The sequence below is a fragment of the Syzygium oleosum genome, unplaced genomic scaffold (assembly GCF_021117445.2).
Source record: "Syzygium oleosum isolate NSW1041296 unplaced genomic scaffold, Sole_v2.1 Sole_v2.02, whole genome shotgun sequence".
Lineage (NCBI taxonomy): Eukaryota > Viridiplantae > Streptophyta > Magnoliopsida > Myrtales > Myrtaceae > Syzygium > Syzygium oleosum.
In genome coordinates, this window is record NW_026607486.1 from 4,463,551 (window position 1) to 4,484,014 (window position 20,464).

At 40.3% G+C, this 20,464-nt stretch overlaps 2 protein-coding genes across 7 annotated transcripts; one reads left to right on the top strand and one right to left on the bottom strand.

Moving 5' to 3' along the window:
• The first annotated feature begins 733 nt into the window (after positions 1–733).
• LOC115664492 (uncharacterized) lies at positions 734–15,200 on the top strand. 6 transcript variants are annotated; one of them, XM_056306738.1, is made up of 19 exons: positions 734–2,327; positions 4,950–5,035; positions 5,176–5,541; positions 5,636–5,719; positions 5,856–6,230; positions 8,557–8,617; positions 9,650–9,797; positions 10,465–10,571; positions 10,636–10,884; positions 11,023–11,270; positions 11,369–11,599; positions 11,679–11,891; positions 12,004–12,057; positions 12,192–12,257; positions 12,434–12,478; positions 12,592–12,645; positions 13,085–13,144; positions 13,903–14,289; positions 14,381–15,200. In XM_056306738.1, the coding sequence occupies exons 1-19, from the start codon at positions 1,088–1,090 to the stop codon at positions 14,543–14,545; spliced, it is 4,239 nt and encodes a 1,412-aa protein (XP_056162713.1). In that variant the 5' UTR covers positions 734–1,087; the 3' UTR covers positions 14,546–15,200. The 6 variants fall into 6 exon arrangements, with proteins under 6 accessions (XP_056162713.1, XP_056162707.1, XP_056162708.1 ...); XM_056306732.1 differs by having other exon boundaries at positions 9,659–9,797; positions 12,338–12,478; XM_056306733.1 differs by having other exon boundaries at positions 9,662–9,797; positions 12,338–12,478.
• A 1,058-nt stretch (positions 15,201–16,258) lies between these two features.
• LOC115667235 (uncharacterized) lies at positions 16,259–17,160 on the bottom strand. The gene has a single exon (XM_030588848.2). It carries the CDS (start codon positions 16,929–16,931, stop codon positions 16,266–16,268), a length of 666 nt encoding a protein of 221 aa, XP_030444708.1. The 5' UTR covers positions 16,932–17,160; the 3' UTR covers positions 16,259–16,265.
• Positions 17,161–20,464: the final 3,304 nt, after the last annotated feature.

Genomic DNA, 20,464 nt, shown 5'->3' on the forward strand with positions numbered 1-20,464 from the left:
CATAAAAAATTCAAAAAAAATTAAAATATTATTTAAAAATTGTCCACGTTAGCGTCGGTCATGCCACGCAGGACGGCAGTCCTCCACGTTAGCGAATCCCGGCCAAAATTGGCCTCTTGGACTCAATTGAAGAAATGCGAAAATGTTTAATTAAAAAATGTTTATGACCGAATTGGTTGCAATAGATTTTGGGCCATTTTCCCGCCGCAACCACAGATGCAAAACAAAGCTTGTAAGGGTATATAGCGGTGGTAAAAAGATAAGATTTAGCATGTCTGTGAATGCTTGCAAATACAGTAATTATCCCACAAGTCGGGAATCCCCCATTTTTGGGACCGCGCCTTCGCGCGTCGAGATTTAGCAAAAAGACCGTCGTCCGTAAATAGGAAAAGAAATCGGGACGCCACGAGAATTCACAGGAAAACGAGTAAAAATAAATTCCCGCGTCACGGGTAAGTCGGAAAATAATCCAATGCCATTAAAATGAATGACATTTTCTCCCATTGGAGGGAACAAAAATCTCTCTCTCCCTCTCTCTCTCAACGAACCGCCCTTCTCTTCTGCCTGCGCAAAACGCGAATCTCTCTCTCTCTCTCTCTCTCTCTCTCTCTCTCTCTCTTCCTCCCTCTTCCGTGAAAGCAAAATCCAACCGCGAGAAACGCAAAAAAGAAAAAGAAAAAGAAATCATCTCTCCTCCTCCCTCCTCCTTCTCCTCCCTCCTCCTCCTCCTCTCTCTCTCTCTCTCTCCTTCGATCCGATAAACAAAAGAACCAAACCAGAAATAACTGAAAACCCTAGACCTTCCCAGCACTCTCGACTTCTCTTATCCCCTTCTCTCTCTCTCTCTCTCTCTCTACCCCCCACACACACTCTCCCTCTCTGTCTCTCTCTCTCTCTGTCTGTGTTTGGTCCAGGTGAGGACTGAGCTCTCCCCGCACCTTGGCATTTGGGGTTTAGGGTTTCGATTCGCGGTCTCGCGAGGGTCGATTGCCGTCGTGATTTCGAGGGGGGGCAAAGTTTTTCTTAGGGTTTCCGTCCGCCCGGGAATGGCGGGCCTCGGGGCCGGGGGTCGCGGCCGGCGTCGCCGATGACCGGGGGCCCATGCCAGCCCCTGGAGGAGAGGAGGATGATGGGTAGGGGCGCGGACGGAGGGTGCGGCGCCGGGGAGAGGCCCTGCCCTGTCCCTAGGGTTCCGGCGAGGGCTCCGGCGGACACGGCCGGGGAGCCCGCTCCGCCCGAGGAGGTCGTGGATTTCTTCTCCCAGGCGCGGAAGGCGCTGTCCCAGCGCTCCCCCTTCGACGCGGCCGAGGACGGTTCGGCCGCCGGGGATGGCGTGCCCGTGCCCGGCCTGCCGTGTGGGTTGGCGAGCCTGCTGAAGAATTCCGATAGCAGGAAGAAGCACAAGAAGTCGCATTCGGGCGCGGAGAAGAAGTCGTCCAGGCAAGTGGAGCGGTCCCGGGGCTGTAACATTTGGCTCGAGACCGATGATTTCTTTAGGGGCTTGACTTTGCCGGATATCGACGCGTTGTACGGCGCGTGTTCTGTTAGCTCGATAGCTTCTCGGGAGCGCATGTTGATTCCGGTCTTGGAAGGCGATAACGTCGAGGACAATGCTGTTAGTTGTCAGGATGTCGACGATTGTAGTGGCAGTGGGGTTGTTCTTGAAGAGGAGAAGCAGGGCAGGAGCGAACAGGATATGGAAATTGATAGTGTGGGAGCTGGTGGTACTCCCAGACAAGAAGCGGTGTGTCCTGCGTCGGACTCCTCGGGTAGTTTAGAATGGCTTTTGGGTTGTAGGAACAAGATTTATTTAACATCAGAGCGGCCTTCAAAGAAACGGAAGCTGTTAGGTAGTGATGCGGGCTTGCAAAAGCTTCTCATTGGTCATCCTTGTGAAGGGAACTCTTCTGTATGTAGCTTTTGTTGTAAGACCGAGTCGGCCTTCGAGTCGAATCCATTAATCATCTGCAGCTCTTGTAAAGTTGCGATTCATGCAAAGTGTTATGGAGTGCAAGGGGATGTAGATGGCTCTTGGGTTTGCTCATGGTGCAAGCAGAAAAAAGGCAGTGGATGTGATTCGGGGAATGCTTGCGTCCTTTGTCCGAAGGAAGGAGGCGCTTTAAAACCAGTCCAGAGAAAGGAGGGAAGCAATGCAACCTCTGAGTTTGCCCACTTGTTTTGTTCTCAGTGGATGCCTGAGGTTTATGTAGAGGATCTGACAAAGATGGAACCCATTATGAATTTGGAAGGGATCAAGGAAACTCGAAGAAAATTAGTTTGTAATGTGTGCAAGATAAAATCCGGCGCTTGTGTTCCATGCAGTCATGGTATGTTTCGTTGCTTCACTATTTTGTGTCATTCTGCTTCTCTATGTCAGCGGTGAACCTGGGAATTGTGTTGTGGATGTTTTACTTCTCTTATGTTGAATCTGTCTCGCCTAGCCGGTTTTGAATGCACGCATGGTAATTGTCACATTTTTTTCATACTGGAGTTTGAGAATTTATGTATCTTAGATCAATTAATGACGCTGTGGTACTTCTGATCTCTTATATTGGTTGTTCAAAATTGACCTTACTTAATGCCCCATGCTTTGGGAAGAATTGACTTCATGCCCTTTGTTTTGTGAATGTGATAGTAAGCCTTTCCGTGGTTATGCCAAAAACTTGTTTCAACATGGAATCGATATCCAGCGGTCAGTTAAGTGAACTGGCATTTCCTACTTATAAGAAGTCAATTTTTTTTACACGACAAGTTACGAGGGAGGTAGAGCTTTTTATCGGTACTCATCAATTTGATATGCCTCTATCTGCACCAATTCTGGATATACAGCAACTTTTCGATACTCTGTGGACAATCCCAAGACATGGTGACTAGTAGGTAGTCAATCCACATGCTAGAAGCTATATCACTGTATAAGCATGAAATCTACAGATTCCCCACTCCTTTTACAAAGATAGCGCGAAACGCCACCAATTAGCAATTATAAGTCCTGATGTCTAAGATAAACCTTTGATGTGATGAGAGGCTAGAAGCAACAACAAGTTAAGAAGTTGCTTCAAGAAGCAACAACTAGCGGACCCTATAGGACAGCAAGAAAGTGACATTAAAAAGTACAAACAATCCCGAGGTTTATCTACACGTGCAGTCTTTTACTCACAATGAATCCAAGAAGCGCCTGCTGCTTGCTAGTGAAGAAAGCTGCCTAGTATCGTATGCCCAATCTTGTGCCAGCTGTCTATATTTGAAAATCTTGGAGTTGCATTTTGAGACACATTTCAAAACATAGGCTGTGGTAGTTATCTTGCGGTAGCTGGTTTCCTTGGAGTTTTCTACTGCACGGGGATCTTCTCTGGAATTTATTTTGTATAGCTGCTGAGATTTATTGGGTTTGAATATCTTACGATATAGTAATTAGTCAATTTTAATTGGGTAGGCATGCCCTGGCTGTCAACTTGTGACAAAAGCAAAGAGGAATCTGCTCCAAGTTGGAAAGTTGATAAAATCGACCTTATGTTGTTGAAGTGGTGGTAGTTCTTTGTTTGTGCAGTTGGAAAAAAATAATATGGTCAATCTGGAAATTTGAATATATGATGCTTGGCTTGGAGAAAAAGGATCATCTGAGGAGTGTTCAGTGAACTTGTCCATGCTCCTCCACATGGCTGCAATTTAGGATGCATTCTTTTTATTTCTATAGCTAATTTAGGACGCATCCTTACTTTGGTAGGCCTCTCGTTACTGTCCTTTCTGCTGTTAAATGTAGTTAGGCAATGAGATAGAAGAGCAACCAGCACGCACAAAAAAATCCACCCCTTCTTCTTCATTTAAGGACTCGTGGCATCATGTAGCTTTAGATAGATTAATTGGAGGTTTGACTTCTGTGCGAAGTTAATTATTTCTTAGTTTAATTTGAAATCTACTTTTAATTTTTGATTAATTTATCTTAACTTGAGGGACATTTTGGATTTATTTTATGCTCCTCGGGCTTTTTCTTTGCTTTATGTTAAATTGGAGGGATTGGAGGATAAAATGGAAGATTTAAAAAAAAAAAGGACACTTGAAACAAACTTGTTTAGCCATTCTAGAAGGGAGGAGAGAAGAAATTATGAATTGTTAGTTCCTGTTTACAATATTCATGAAAGTTTTAAATTCCTCTGCACTGGGTGGGTTTGGAAAAACAAAGATTTTTGCATATCTTCTTTTTGTTTTTATTTTTTTTCCAAACATCCAGCGAAAGAAAAGATAAATTTATCTAGCTCTTTGTTTTTAACTGTTTCTTTTGGGTTAATTACAAATATCTTCAACTCTTCCAAACATAATGCTACTTATGCCTTGCAAGCACTTTGTTTTCCATGTATGCATTTAAAAAGTAACGGTTAGAAGTCATACTGGTTTCTTTGGTGTTAAACTTGTTGTGCTCTCTTGATCAGTTCGTATTTGTTAGCATCCTCGTCTATGTTCATGTTTGCTCCGTGTCATGGTTAACCATGAGGTCATCTGACCTTTCATTTAGAATGGTTGTGGATTCAGCTCTGAGCAAGATTTGTGCTGTGAGCTGGTTAACGATACAGAATTACAGTCTTGCTTACGCCATTTGATGCTGGCCATGTAATGAGCTATCTTCAGTTTGTTGATTTGCTCTTTCCTTCTAGGATGATTTTACTGGAATTGAGTTTTCTTTTTTGTAAGTTTTTTGGCTTTTTAATTATTAGGTGCACCCTGCATATCTGAGATTACTGTTAATGTTTGGTGTTTGTTTTGGCCAACATGGTGGATGTGTAACTGAATTTGTGAGATTGTGATGCTAGGTTCCTACTCATGGTATCATTGGCCTTAGTTATTTTTTTTAAAGGGTTGTTCGACATTCTGATAATTGTTATTAGTACGTTCATTCTTATCATGTTACAAGTATTTTATTTGTTACTTTTTTGTGTCACATGATGTTAACTCAGGAACCTGCAGAATTTCTTTCCACCCAATTTGTGCCAGGGAAGCCAGCTATAGAATGGAGATTTGGGGAAATTTTGGAGATGACAATGTAAGCTTTTGTTGTAGCCGATGCTGCTTTCTAGTTATCTCATTGGTGCTGTTGTAACTGTGCTTTGCAGCTTTTCTTCGCTCTGTAATGTGAAGAGGTTCTCTAGCTGATGTGGCCTACTTCCTAGTGTCATTCTACAGGTTGAGTTACGTGCTTTTTGCTCAAGGCATTCAAATGTCCGGGCCAGTGGTGTCTCGGGCCAGCCAGAAGGTTGTCCTGGTTGGGCTGATGGCAATCCACAAATAGAGAATCCCGTATCTGGGGTATCACCTACGAAAGAAACCAATAGTTCGAAAGTTGGCTGCAAAAACGGGGGTGATGATTCTCACAAATCAGATAGTACAGATTTGCAAGAGGTGGTGCTTTCAAATGATAGATCAAACATTAATACTAAGTTGGAAAGTACTGATTCAGAGGAGCTTGGACAGTTGGAGAAGATACATTTGAGCAACTGTGAAGACACCAATGCATCTGATTCCTTGAACTTTGTGCTTATTTTGAAAAAGGTTGCTTGAATTGTTATGTTGCACTGCACTATAAATGCTCCTCTTATGAACGATAGTAAAGATTGAGATTGTCCTTGTATTTGCTAATTTGCAGTTGATTGATCGAGGAAAAGTGAATGTGAAAGATGTGGCATCAGAGATTGGCATTTCACCCGATTCATTTTACTCAAAACTTGCTGTAATGCCCCAATGAATCCAAAACTTTATGTTTTCTAGATTAATTTCTTATTAGCTATAGGTGGAAGCTGTTTTTTTTTTTCTGCTCTTCTGCTCATATTTTCCTTTACAACGTATTCCTGATGTCTTATTTGCAGGATAATAAATACGTGCCTGATTTGCAGTGGAAGCTAGTTAAATGGCTTAAAAATCATGCATGTATGGGTACCTCGCAGAAGGATCTGAAAGTAAAAAAATCGAGTTTTCCAGCTAAGGCTGAAGTTGGAGGAACTGATACTTCCGATTCAGTTGCACTATCAGATTCTGATATTTCTGATCCTGTTGCTGTTAAATCAGTACCCCCGCGGAGAAGAACCAAAAGCAACATAAGGATATCAAAGGATAACAATATTATTTGCTCATCCAAAAATAGTTTTAATGACAATAGGACGGTGATGGATGGACTAGATCAAGTTGTTGCCGGAGAAGTAGAGAGATCAACTGAATTATCTATTCCTGACGTCAGTGAAAAGGTAATGTTGGTTTTTAGATGGTTGTTTAAATGCTTTCGGCATGCCTAGAATCTCTCTCCTTTGGGACAGTGGAATATAATGAGTTAGAGTGACTGAAAATTTTCTTACTTATTGTGTTTATGAAGAATGGCTCTGTAAACATTGGTATTTTGTATTTGGATTCTGTCTGGCTTAGCATAATTGGGATTTCTGCTGTGGCTTCTAAATTCTGATATGAAAAGCTGTTGTGTTTTTCTGGCTGAAGATAGTAAGATCTGTAATAAAGTACGGATCGGTTTCATACGAGATAAACCAAAAGCTAGTAACATGTAGATGTGAATGTAAAGCAATTTAGTTGAGATAGGGTGACTTTGTTGTGCTTTTGGATATTATTTGTTGCAGCAATGTTTGATTAATCTCATTTAAAGGAAGTTAATCGCAATCATTTATAGAGTGATAAAAGCGCCACAAAACTTATCTACCTATCCCCCCCCCACAAAAATAAAAAAAAAACTCTTTGCTAATAGACTGACACATGCATGGATGTGTTTGGTCTTTTAAGAGCTTTTTAAGTAATTGAAGCTATATTATTGAGCAGTAGGGGGTTTAGAGTATCCAAAGTAGACTAGACGTTAAAAAGATGAGTAATTTTTGGCAATCTAAACTGAGATTTCTTTATCCTGCACTTTTGAATTGCTATCCGAAATATCTCTGCTTTATAAACAAATTAACTTTCTTGCCAAGAACTTGCTGATTCTTTCATTAGTACTCTCTGAAAGTTTTGAGTTGTCCTCCTGCCAGAAGTAAAAAAGAAAGGGAGCCATATTTCTTATCCTGTTATTTCTCATGATGTTCATTAGAATATCGGGGAGTTAAGATAATACCTTTCGTTTCTTTAACTATGTGATTTATATTAGGGCTGGTTAGCTATTCTGAGAAGAGAGTTCAGCTAACCCCTTAAGAAAGTTTGAGATCTTCCATTTCTCCTTATTAATTGAGCAATATACACCAGGCCATTCTGCATAGTAGGAAGATATGGCAGCTGATCCATATATTTGTCGAGATGATTATTTAAATGAAATAGAGAATGCTTATGAGTGCTGAATCTTCATTCATATATATATATATATATATATATATATATATATGTATATACACAATTTATTCGGTAATTTTCAAATTCGAAGCTGTCATAAGAAGTAAAAAAGAAAGGGAGCCATATTTCTTATCCTGTTATTTCTCATGATGTTCATTAGAATATCGGGGAGTTAAGATAATACCTTTCGTTTCTTTAACTATGTGATTTATATTAGGGCTGGTTAGCTATTCTGAGAAGAGAGTTCAGCTAAACCCTTAAGAAAGTTTGAGATCTTCCATTTCTCCTTATTAATTGAGCAATATACACCAGGCCATTCTGCATGGTAGGAAGATATGGCGGCTGATCCATATATCTGTCGAGATGATTATTTAAATGAAATAGAGAATGCTTATGAGTGCTGAATCTTCATTCATATATATATATATATATATATATATATATATATATATATGTATATGCACAATTTGTTCTGTAATTTTCAAATTCGAAGCTGTCATAAATTTTGAACATCTTTTGCCTTTTCAAAGTGGAATTCTTGAATTCATGTTGATCTGTCATCCTACTTTGTATATGGATTCATTTCGTTTCCTGGTCTTTCAGTGACATGTTACGTCTGGGTTGATTTTCGACCTTGCCTTTATTCATCTTAGGACAATCGATGGCCTCTTGGCGTCTAAGCTGAAATTGGTCTGAGCTCGATTTTTAATCTTGCTAATTTACTTTCATTTTCTTTTTCACGAATTTTTTGGTTATCTGCCGTGCATTTATTTCATGGTCACTGTAGAACAGAGAATAGTAGAGGCATCCATAGCTTCACAGAAGAGGCAGTGGGACATCTTGTTCCATCTGCAAGTTTCTTTATGGCTTCTCTTCATACTTTCCTTCCCAATAAAGAAGTTGAGAATGTGAATGGTCTATGATTTGTCATCTTTGCTAGAGATTTTATGCCATTTTGTGCTTATTGAACTCATCTATTTTTTTCTATGGCATTGGCATCGAGATTCTTATGCACTGCTACATTCATTTGTTCTGGGATTATGTAAGGCTATTTGCATGGAGTCTTTCCATGTATCTGAATGGGTACGAAATTGGAAGTTTCTGCTGCTTGTGCTCTATTCCTTTTTATTGTGCAGGTTCGTGTTTAAGAAGGCCGATGAACTTGATGGCCATTCGTTTTTTGTATTGCTTCTGCTTTTGGATTTGTCTGGTCATGTTATCAAACAATAATTGAAGCTGTTCTTTGTGCAGCTTGAGACTGAGCTTGATAGCTCTCAGAATACTATAGCTAGGGATTCCCCTTCACTGTTAGGTATGTTTCTTGTCTCGGTTTATCCTCCTTTGACTCCAGGGCTTCTCATAGCTCTGTTGTGCTTGAATGATGTGTCTATTTGACCTAAAATTCTCTAGAGGACGTGCCATACATGTACCAGTTTATCGGATGGTGCCTAGCTCGTGTTAGTTTCGCCCTGACCTGGTCCCAGGTTGAAAGTGCATATTATAGACAAATTAAGTGAAGGGATCGTTCTATGTGATCAAATGTCATTAGCTTGTCAGAAGGTTTACCTTTGGTATTCATCCTTGGAATGTTTTATCCTTTAGGATAGTAATAGGAGTTGAAAGAAAGAGTAAAGGGATGTTTTTGTGTTGGAATGTACATTAACAAAGAAACTGTCATGTATAGTTGGTAATGTGGCATTTAATTTCCTTTAATAAGCATCATAAGTTACTGCACATGCCATGACAGAATTGTAATGGTATAATTAGTTGAGTAGCAAATTGGTGTTCTATTTTGTAAATTGTTAGCAGGGATGGATCTAGAAATCTTTCTCAATGGTGGCTAAATTTCGTCAATAATTTTTTTAGTAATTAATGTACTCAAAAAATTGAAAAAATTTAACATCATTTAGGCTCTGTTTGTCTATAAAAATTACAGATTTTTGAGATTCTAAAAATCGACCAAAAAATTGACATCATTTCGCAGCTAGTATGGCGTATGTTTATAAATACCTCCTTTCTTGTCATTGACTCTGTTCCCTTCTTCATCTTGTTGAACTGTTTAGGAATAATAAGAGAAACTAATGTACAAAATATACTTCGCATGTCAGAAATGGTTTTTAGACAGATGCCAGAAAGGAGCATCAAATGGTCTGTTAATTGTGGCATAGTTAAATATTGTGCATGTGACGTGGTTTCTGATGGGCACGATTCACATCATAGAACTGTAAGCAGCATTTTCATGTTTCTCTTGAGGGGTTGACCTACTTTGAGAAAGTGGCTGGATATTGCTTTTCTCTATTTACTCGTCGTCAATTTTTTGGTCACTAGCTGCGAATGTGGGCAGGGATTCCAGCAGGACCTCCAAATAGCAGCTTTTCTCAGTGCAGTCAATTGGAAGAGGCCGCAGATCTTGACCCCAGTACCTTAGCGATTCCAAACACTGGGAATCCTGTTTGTCCTCATCAGGAGAATCCTGGACTTTCTAATCCTGTGTAAGTTCCGCTAAATCGTCTTTCGGGGAAATTTAATTTTCTTCATTATAGTAAGGATTATGTTAACCTGGCAATTGTGAAATTTAAAGGATGAAGTGAGTCCCCAAAGAAACTATTAGCTTCAAGTGAAATGTATAATCTTGTCGATAGTTATTTGCATATCAGGGTTGGCATATATTTCTTTTTGGTTTTTTCCTGTTTCCAGAGTTAACCTTAATATTGAGTTCATTTGGTTGCTGGAAGAAGTGTCTGAACAAAATAACCTTGTGTTCATAATTATGACAGTGCAAATTGTTCTATGGTACATACAAGTAAATGGCATGATGTGTCTACAAAAGAGGTTCTCCTGAAATTTGTATCTTAGAGAGTCTGGATCTCGTCTCCTCCCTATATAACATGTGAAAATACCATTTGTCTGAGAATATTGAGATCCTCTCAAATCCTCAAGTGTTAACTTCCCTCAAGGAGTTCCTCCTGGTTTGTAGATGATCCTCTTCTTTCTTTTCTTTCTTTAAACATCTTTCTTCCTTATGGGTAGGTTGAATTTTTCTTTTCCATTTCCTTTTATGTGCATTTGAAATATTTTATGTTTTTTGTCCTGGTTTTCCTGAAATTTTTTGATACTATGGTTGCATAAAATCAGTCTCTAAGTCAAATATGACTACAGAAAATCAGAAGCACTACGAAGTTTCTACATGCATCCGTATATCCAAAAGAGTTTGCTGTACATGCAGAGCAGAGGACTTCTATGGAATGTTATGGATGAGAATGACGGTAAAGTCTTTTCAGTTATTTGCTAGCATTTTTTTTCAGGTCTTACAGATATTTGACTTTGCAGGTTTAAAAGGAGGAGAAACCTCTCGTGTTGGTTCCTCTTGTGGTGCCAGTGTTTGCTGCGATCACCAAAATGGGCAGATTATTTGCAACACGGGAGATTGTAAATCAGCTGGAGAAGATTCAGAAAGTTTGGTCAATGCTGGGCGATCAAGAGTGCTAGAGATGTCCCCAAATGATGAAGTGGAAGGAGAGATACTCTATTTTCAACGTAGACTGCTTGGCAATGCAATCGATAGAAAACGATATAGTGGTTTGTTTTTCTTCTCCTTTATCTGATTCATTGCTTGGTTTGAGTCTGAACTTTGTTTTTTCTTTCATGTGATGTATCTTTATCGATTATGGAACTGTGACATTGACTAATTGTTTCCTTTCTGGAATGTACATGCAGATAATTTGATTAATAAGATTAGAAAGGATCTGCCACAAGAGATTGATTCAGCTCATGGTCAAGTATGGGATGCCGTGCTTGTCAACAAATATCTTTGTGAGCTCCGAGTGGCAAAGAAGCTGGGTAGGAAGGAGCGGAAGCACAAAGAAGCCCAGGCTGTTCTTGCTGCTGCTACTGCTGCTGCAGCAGCTTCATCTAGGATTTCTTCACTCAGGAAAGATTTGCTTGATGGATCAGCGAATCAGGAGGTTATTGGCATTATCTTGGAAATTACTTTAATGGTTGATGGAGGGGAAAATGATTGTTATTTGGTTGTGGTCTTCATTTTGATTTCTTGTCTCTGCAGAATTTGGTGAAGCTCAATGCTACTAGTGGAAGGCCTGGTTATTGTTCTCAACTTATGCCACGAGCAAGGGAGACAGTTCCTAAAGTGGGCGTTCATAAGGATTCATTGGAACGGCATTCTGGGTCTATTCAGTCGGCATCGGATTTTTCCAAAGATCATCCCAAATCATGTGATATCTGTAGTCGGCCGGAGACACTGATGAATTCTATTTTAGTCTGTTCAAGTTGCAAGGTTTTCACCTTGAGTTTTACCTTTTCTCCAAGTAATCTTAGTTAGCTGCCTTGGGTTTGACAAGCTTCTCTGGTAACAGGTTTCTGTGCACATGGATTGCTACCGGAGTGTCAGAGAATCCACTGGACCGTGGTACTGTGAATTATGTGAGGAGTTACGAAGTTCTGGAGTACCGGCTGTCGATTTCTGGGAGAAATTTGCTTCTGCTGCCGAATGTGCTTTATGTGGAGGCACCACTGGCGCTTTTAGGAAATGCACAGATGGTAAATGGGTCCATGCCTTCTGTGCTGAGGTGAATGGCTTTTCCTTTGTGGTTTTTGTGGATATTTCTTTGTTTTTATCTTTATACAGATGGGAAATTTGAGTTTTGTTTTTATTATTTGTGCTCTCGTTTTGTGCTCTAGTGGGTCTTTGAAGCTACCTTTACAAGAGGACAAGTAAATCCAGTCGAAGGAATGGTATGTGTGATGCTAGTTGCCTGAACTATTTAATTCTGTTTTATGCTTTGTTTGTCTCTGTAGACATGTACCCCATATTCATGCCTGTTTATTTTCTCTAATGTCTTAAAGCAATGTATTTGACAAAATGGCAGGATTCAATTTCAAAAGGTGTTGATGAGTGTAATGTGTGCCATCATAGATTTGGTGTCTGCATAAAGGTGAACTTACCTCTATGATTCTATGAACTCTGTGTTCATTTTAAGTAGATGAAACTAAGTCTGGCTCTTATGGCCTGCAGTGCAATTATGGTCACTGTCAGAGCACATTTCATCCATCATGTGCTCGAACTACTGGATTGTTCATGAGTGTAAAGACTGTTGGTGGCAAATTGCAGCACCGGGCTTATTGTGGAAAGCACAGTGTGGAGCAGAAGGCAAAGGTGTGTCTTGCATATTGCATGTTCATTTATTAAGTCAATTCCGGAGATCATAGATATTGAGTTGTATATCTCCTATATTTCATATATTTTTTGTATTTCTATAAATTGGACAGGCTGAGTCGCAAAAGTATGGAATTGAAGAGCTAAAGAGCATCAAGCAAATCCGGGTACAGTTATTTTTACGTTGATCTTGATGCATGGGCTAATTTTGTATGTTTAGCAAATCAAGGTACCGTTTAAATTTCAGAAAAATGTAGCCAGCGGACGTATGGGTTAAGTTTTCAAAAGCCAGAAGAAGGCATATGAAGTTTAGTATGTGTTATTATGTTTTCTTTTTGCAAACTTGTTATCATTCACTTTTTGTTTTCTCGGACAGTTAAGTATTAACTAATATCATGTAATCTATCATGTATAATGAAGATACGGGTTTTAACTGTGCTCGATTTTTTTACCTCTGACTAACATCTTCTAACTTGTTATGGCCAGTCATGGCTGATTTTCTATTGCATGTGATGAATATGTAACTATACTATTCATTTGCGTTATATATATGTTTGCTGTATATGTTATAATCAGATTATTGAACTTCACTCAACGCTCTTGCAGGTTGAATTGGAAAGGTTGCGGCTTCTTTGTGAGAGAATCATTAAACGTGAAAAAGTGAAGGTAAGCCAAGCAGTAAGATGATGTCTGTTTTATGGTATGCTCATCATGATGGCAAAGACGTGACTTCAGCATGTTTTTTATATGGTGTTAGGGAGCTGCTGATATGCTAATTCACCTCTTTAGAAACTTAGACACTTTCCATAGAAGTTCTTGCATTAGCTCTGCAGCTTATTTTCTATGCCTGCACAACTCTTTATTGGTGCTGGAAGGTTCTTGGCTCTATAAGATGGATTCTTATGCATAACTGATTGTCAGTGCCTTTCTGACAAACAGTTATGCCATCTATCCTCTTTGTGATATATGTGTTAAAGTCGTCTACCTTACATATTAGTCAGGTAGTCGGACCCTGTTAGGTGGGGCTTGAACATCAGTTGAGGAGTTGCGCTGTTTGATCTTTCTTGTGATGGTGGGGGATCTTTTTTGCATGGATATGGCTTTACATGCAACAGGAGAATTGTTAACTCCTATAATTGGTGAAAGAAATTCCTTTGAAACTTTTCTTTCTATTTATTGTTTTTGGGAATTGATACTTGCAGATCTTGTTAACTTAGAATATTTGATATCCTAAAGTTGGAATGTGAGTGTCCTGGGATTATATCAGTCTTTTGCGGCATGCTTACCTTTATTTTTATATACAATCCTGCGGAGTCCATCCTTCATTGTTAACCTCCTAGGATTTGGCATGATCTCCGAACTGTCCGTCCATGATTTTGTTGGACCTTTAGTTGTGACCCTTTACATTGACCGGATGTTTGCAGCGGGAAATTGTGCTTTCCACGCACGAGATACTTGCGTTGAAGAGAAACACGGTTGCTCGTTCTATGCTGGTTCAAGGTCCTTTCTTAGCTACTGATGCCAGCTCTGAATCTGCCACCACATCACTGAACTACAGATCTGGCAATGAAGCAGTTCAGAAATCGGATGAAATGACTGTGGATAGCTCAGTTTCTATCAAGCGACGAAGTAAAGTTCCTTCTCACACCAGCACTGCCCAAAAGACTGATGGCAGCCCTGGATCACAGACTATTGTGATCCGGAAGCCAACAGAAAAGGCTCCATTCTCTGGGAAACACATTCCTCAGAGGCCACCAGTTGCATCTCGAAATATTCTGAATGATGGAGAAGTGAGGTCGAGGTATAAGAAGGTATAATTTCGCCTTTGTTTGTCTCACTTCAACTGCATGTTTCCGTAGTGAGGACTTGGTTTTTCATTTCTCTCTACGCATTCTGACTCAGCATCCAGAGACTTTTGAGAAAGAGCTGGTAATGACTTCTGATCAAGCCGACTTGAAGAATAAGATGTTACCTAAAGGTTATGCATATGTACCATCAGACAGCATCCCAAAGGATAAGTGGATAAGCCAGGATGGTTCGAGCGAGCCATTGGAAGATGGTGGCTAGTCAAAGAACCGTCTCCTTCTGGTTTGCGAGTCGCTTGCTGAAGGCTTCTTGGTGTCTGTCACGGGTAAACAAAGCTTGTGCGGCAGAAGTTATTGCCTTTGGGTGATCATGAAAAAGGAAATCAAGGCATTAACGGTGAGATCATGCCCAGCCTGGTCAGGGATCATTGCACTTACACCCTGAAGGGAGCCAACGGTTTGCTTGGTTTTGACCGTGAAATTTTGGCACCATTGATGTACATTCATTGAGAAGAGGTCAGAGTGTACAGGAGGTCAGGGTTTATTCAATTCTTCTTGTCGATTCACATTGCTCGCCTGGGGTATGATGGGTGGTTGGTGGGCGTAACAAAAGCTATAGAGGCTTATTGCCATCCACTGCTGCTTGTACTTGAATGCCAAAAATTAACACAGATAGAATCCTTTAGTGTGCATGTAAAGTTTAGTGCATGTACATAGTTACAGTATCAATATTCAGCAGTTGTGCCAAAGTCAATTTGCTGGAATGCTCCTTGCAGTACTTTACAATGTGCACTGGCTTTTTGTGGGATTTGGATGTTGATGTTCGGAATTGTGCTCATTCATTTTCTCTTGTTGGCTGAAAGATCCGTGAGTCACTAACATTGGTAACGGAACGAGTTTTTCTGTTCAAGCAGTAAGCTTTTATTCAGCCAGACCAAACAATTTGGTCGACAAGTGAACGATTGTTTTGATTGAGCGTTGCACCTTTTTGTCATGCGAAGCGAACTCTGAGGCGCTCAAGTAGAGTTTTTCCGACCAAAAAAAAGAAAGTAGGGTTCATAATTGGCCATCAATCAAGACAATGGGGTTAATTGAGTGACTTCTCTCTTCTCACCAAATTGGACCGTAAGCATTCTCAAATGTTCCGGACAGGCCAGGAATAGGGTAATATACATTCTCATTATGAGAAGGGATCATTTGAGCGTATCAAAATACATGTTATATTTACTTATGAATCCTTACATTGTTTCATTCCATTTAGGACTACAAATAAGCGTAATCAAAACTCGCTTTTTAAATATCTCTCATTTTTTGAGACCCTATTCAACTCTTTAAGCTTCTATTGAATTGAGAAATGGGTTCGATCGTTCATATAGCAAATTTTCAAATGTCCACAACATTTCTATGGTTATGAGGTTTTCCGTCTTTCGTTCCTTTCACTTGGCAAGTTTGTGTTGGAATTTGGTGGCTTTGTGCTGTTCATCCTCCATCCATATAAATAATTAGCCGAGCGAATCGATATAGAGTATCAAGCTTCATATTTGTGGGTTCCAGTTACTTCCGAAACATCGTGTCCATTTTGGGGACAAAAACCATTTACCCCTCATCGATAGACAAACTGATGATCTTCTCCTCCCCCTTGCCTACCTTGTTATTAAGCATTACCCCACTCATGTGCTTCTGCCAAATTAGAATAAGCATATACCAGACACATGATTTTCCTAGTTGCTTTCTGGTTGCGCCCAGAAAAAGAAATATAGTTCCATGGTATGTTCAAGATCTATGATCAAAATTTCATATATTCAGTGTATACTAGTGACAAATCAATTCAATACGCATTTAATGAAACAAGCAGAACATACTGGACACCAACCATTTACACTTCTCAGGGATCCCTCCCTCCCTCTCTCTCTCTCTCTCTCTCTCTCTCTCTCTCTCTCTCTCTCTCTCTCTTCCTATGAATTATAATTTTCAACCTCCTATCAAACAGTGACCGGCTGCATATGATGTCTTCGATGGTGAATCTGTTGAAGCTCCAGGCTCTTCAAAGCAACCCCACCTAGCCTCCTCTTCCACAGGCTGCCGTCGCCTCCGCTGTCTCCGCTGCCTCCTTCTGTGGCCGGTTTGCTCACTTTCTTGATCACTGGCAATGGGGGATCCATGTCCAAAATACTAACTGATGAACTGATGGAATTCTCAGTCTTTTCACATTTCTTCTTGGCTCCTGCACACCCATTGCTCTCCTTTTGCCTCCTACCCCTGCAGCTGCCTGCGGCGGTTGCCGAGGCTGGGGTGGCGGCAGAGGAGGTGGTGGCGGATGCGAGGAGGCTTTTGCTAGAGAAAAGCCTCTTCAGCTTGGTGTACTTATTGAGACTGCTATTGACATTGGCTTTTGCGGTGATGGCGATGAGCTTGTTGGGCGTCGGGAAGCCGACAACCCGGTTGGTCCGCTTGACTTGGCCCATGCAGCCGACCTTTGGCGACATCGGGTCGTCGGAGAAAGAGGCGGATCTGTCGTCATTCCACTTGAGGAGCTTCACATCTTTAATGGACGGCCTCGAGCACAACATGGGCAAGAATGAGCCCTTGTGTTGGAGGCTGTTTCTATGGTGGAGATGATGGTGGTGATCTCTATAAGCATTGCCCATCTTGATTCTATTCTCTTTGATCTCTCTTCTTGACAGTTTGAGAGAGAGAGAGAGAGAGAGAGAGAGAGAGAGAGTTATGTGTGATAGTTGGGGAGTGTTTAAGAGGAGGAGAAGGAGAGTGTTTGAGTTTTGAGGGTGTCAAAAATGGAGGGGAAGAGAATTCTTCTTCCTGCGAGTGCAGAACCAGGTCTTTGACGGACTTGGTCCTTTATATACAGCTACACCGTGTATTTTAACAATAATTGGTCAAATATTTATTTTAAAACCTCTGTTGTCCGTCCATTTTTTTCAAATCTACATCTCTTTAACGTGGGTTTTCTTCTAATTACAGATAATGTCTTCCGACACTTGCAAAGAAATTTTTTCATATTTAACGCTTAATCCATCGGGCGCGTCACAGCACTTGAAATACGTTACTAGATATCGAAATATGCGAAAACTTTTTTCCTTTCCGCGATTTCTCATTTCCAAAACTCGTTCAATATGGCTCGACAAATGAGCCCGACGCTCGCTTATATCTTCATGTACAGCGAGGCAGAGGGATTAAAAAAGTTTAATTCGTAAAACCAGTTTCATGCATCAGTTTCTGTACGTCTTTAACAATTCTATTTTTTTTTTACCTGGGCTCGAAGTGAAACTGAAGCCAAGATTGCTGCTAAAGTTGTGAGTCTTTTGAAGCTTTGTCGCACGCGTAGAAGGAGCAAAAAAGCCAAGTGTGGACAGTAATTATAAGGAAAGGAATAAAAGAAAGAGGGATTGGTCCAAAAACACTGCATGTTGCTTGGAGTTGAGGGGGGAACTCCATCCAAATGCATTCACGCCTCGTTCACACGCCACTCCATTGTTTAATCATGGTGGTTTTTGAGGTTGACGCTCCTTTCTGTTTTCTCTCCCAGGTTGGTCCACATTTCTTAATCTAATCCCTGAGACTCGCCTTTTTTGTATCATTTAAAGTAAAGTAATGGCTCGTCTCAAAAGGGGTCGAATTTCAAAAAAATTTCCCCGAGTCCCTCGTCGATGGATGAACGCCGCGTTTAGGATCCTTGTACAGAAACCCTAGAGCGATTGTCCATGCGATACGCGTTGTTATAACAAGGATTTGAATCCGAGGGTCCATCCGATTTTTGTAGGATTGGAAAAATTACCGAAAAAGAATCATGAACTTAATGTGCATATGCTGATTTGGTCGTAAACTTTTCAATTTGGCTAAATTTAGTCTCAAACCTTTTGACGATTTGTCAATGTAGTCTTTCTGGATAATTTTGGCCGAAAATGTACTATCGTGAACACCGGCCGTTCGACATTGCACGGTTGGTGCTCACGCGAACCATATTTACATTTTTTTTTATTTTAGTTTAAAAATGCAGAAAAATTTTAAACCGAAGTTAGAATTTCATGTATTATATTTAGAAAAAAAATTTGACCCTTGGGGGCTGAAGGCCACCCCAGTCCCATGCCCTAATGCGTCCTTGCCGGCGTTTTCCTTTGTTTTTTTTGTTTCTTCCTTTTTTTGTCTCAACATCGATGGACTTTTCTTGCACTCAATTTGATTGCCGTATTCGACCCCCCCAAAAAAAATAATTTTGATTGCCCTACGAACCCTTTTTTCTTTCAATTTTTTGCTGGGCAAAATAAGATTTACATTCATATAAACCCGTCATCCTAAGTCCTAACTAAGGCTAGTAATCTAAGCCGATTGATAATTGCGAGAACATATACATTCGAGGTGGGGCTCCGGCGTACAAGAAAAACCTACGTGCCGTTTTCGATTTCCCAATCACAATCGAAACCCTCCAAAAAAACGAAAGTCAAGCCAAAAGTACTGGAAATTGACAACTCCTTCCCCTTCGATGTTGGATACCAACTAGGCATTAGATGTGCAGAGGGTGGCCTTTTTGTCTAGGGGGCGAAAGTCTTTGAGCTCATAGGCGTTTGAAAATTATTGGTGTCGGCATCGACTGATGTAGAATGTGACTATGATCACTACGAGATCGATTGGTGAAAAAAAAAAAGAGGGGGGGAAACGAACAGGAATTTGTGCTTCTTCTCTTGACGATGTTCGAGACTGATTGGATGAACTTTTAACCGGGGCGAAAAGTATATCCGTATGGACATAAGCGGTGACCCCATTGGCCATCCGATGGTTATCTTGGATCACGATTATTGAATTCGGATGTAGATCGCGGTCGCAGAGTTGATTAAAACCTCGGAGGCATTGAAATTGGATCGTTTGAAAGCGTGCATAAGGTTTCGATGGTTCGGTATCGTTTAGGTAACGGGCGGCGTCCTAAAGAAGAGAGTTTTGCGGAAGCTTGAAGGTCAACAATAGGTTGGGTGTTTGACCAAAATTGGGGTTTGGTAAGACCCTTCTCTTATCGGTTAGCCGTTAATGTTGAAGTTAAGAGTCAATGGTGAGGGATGACCTACGATGATGACCAACACCCGCGTAAGGTTTTAGAATGCTCTTTTGGAATCACTTATAGCAATCATGTTCTTTCTCCTGATCCCGTTTATGATTTTTATCGTTTTGACAAAATGGTTTGAAGAAAGAAGTTAGAATCAAACTAGCTAGTCATGCCTCTATTTTCCACCACACTAATTAAAACTTTATCCATCCACGTAAGTTAGAGATCATCCAAATTCCAAAACTAATGTGAGGAAAAGCGTTCTCTATACTAATGTGTCACTGCCCGATGCCTCGCACCCTCAAATTCCTCTCTGTATCTTTATCTTCCCTAGATGGAGGAAATATCCTCTCTGAGTTTTACATCTCGATGATCTCGAAATTCTGACGAAAACTGAGATAGGGCTTTTTGAGGACTTGCTCGGGACCTAAATTCCAAACCAATATGGGGAAATAATGCTTTATGGTTTTAGTTATATCTTCCTAGTGATAAAAACATTGGGAGGCTTGAAATGCAAGAGCGACTGCTCTTTTTATTAATTTTTTTTTAATTTTTTTGTGGTTTATGGATTTCAAGCTAGAATAAAATAAGATAATGAACTTTAACCAACAACCCACATGACAATTCCCGAGCTAATGTTGCAGGAACAGTACCCTTTTCTGGTAATTGAATAGTCTTGACTGTTTAAGCTTGGACCAATAGCAAATGTGATAAATATAAAGTAGATGAATTGTAGAATATGACCATATATCAGTTCCAAAGTGCTAAGTTGCTTGCTTTTAATCCCTACTATTCTGAACACAGACAGTCATTACCCTCAAATCATCATCAGCATAGGTTCCATTATTTCGAGTATTATGGTACTTCAAATTGAAGAATCTTCAAAATGTAAATTTCTTCGGGCTATAGCCAGGATTCACTCGATCGAAATTCCCCATCCTATTCTTTTCCGAATTTTCCCTCATTATTTTTAGCCAAAAAGCTATAGTTACAGCCGGGCCGATTGCATGATTAAGATCGCCGACAACAATTTAGACTCGATAAGGGTTGGTTCCCCCTTTACTAATTTTACTTGATTATGACTAATCCAATCTCATCAAGCTCAAAGGATGTGATTAAACATATCAG

Bases quoted from the DNA above. Each gene is read 5' to 3' on its own strand.
- LOC115664492 (XM_030586422.2), top strand. From the start codon at position 1,088: ATGACCGGGGGCCCATGCCAGCCCCTGGAGGAGAGGAGGATGATGGGT. The intron at 8,618-9,649 runs GTATGTTTCTTG...GAATGTGGGCAG, and splicing joins GGATTCCCCTTCACTGTTAG to GGATTCCAGCAGGACCTCCA. The intron at 12,258-12,337 runs GTGAACTTACCT...TATGGCCTGCAG, and splicing joins GATTTGGTGTCTGCATAAAG to TGCAATTATGGTCACTGTCA.
- LOC115667235 (XM_030588848.2), bottom strand. From the start codon at position 16,931: ATGGGCAATGCTTATAGAGATCACCACCATCATCTCCACCATAGAAAC.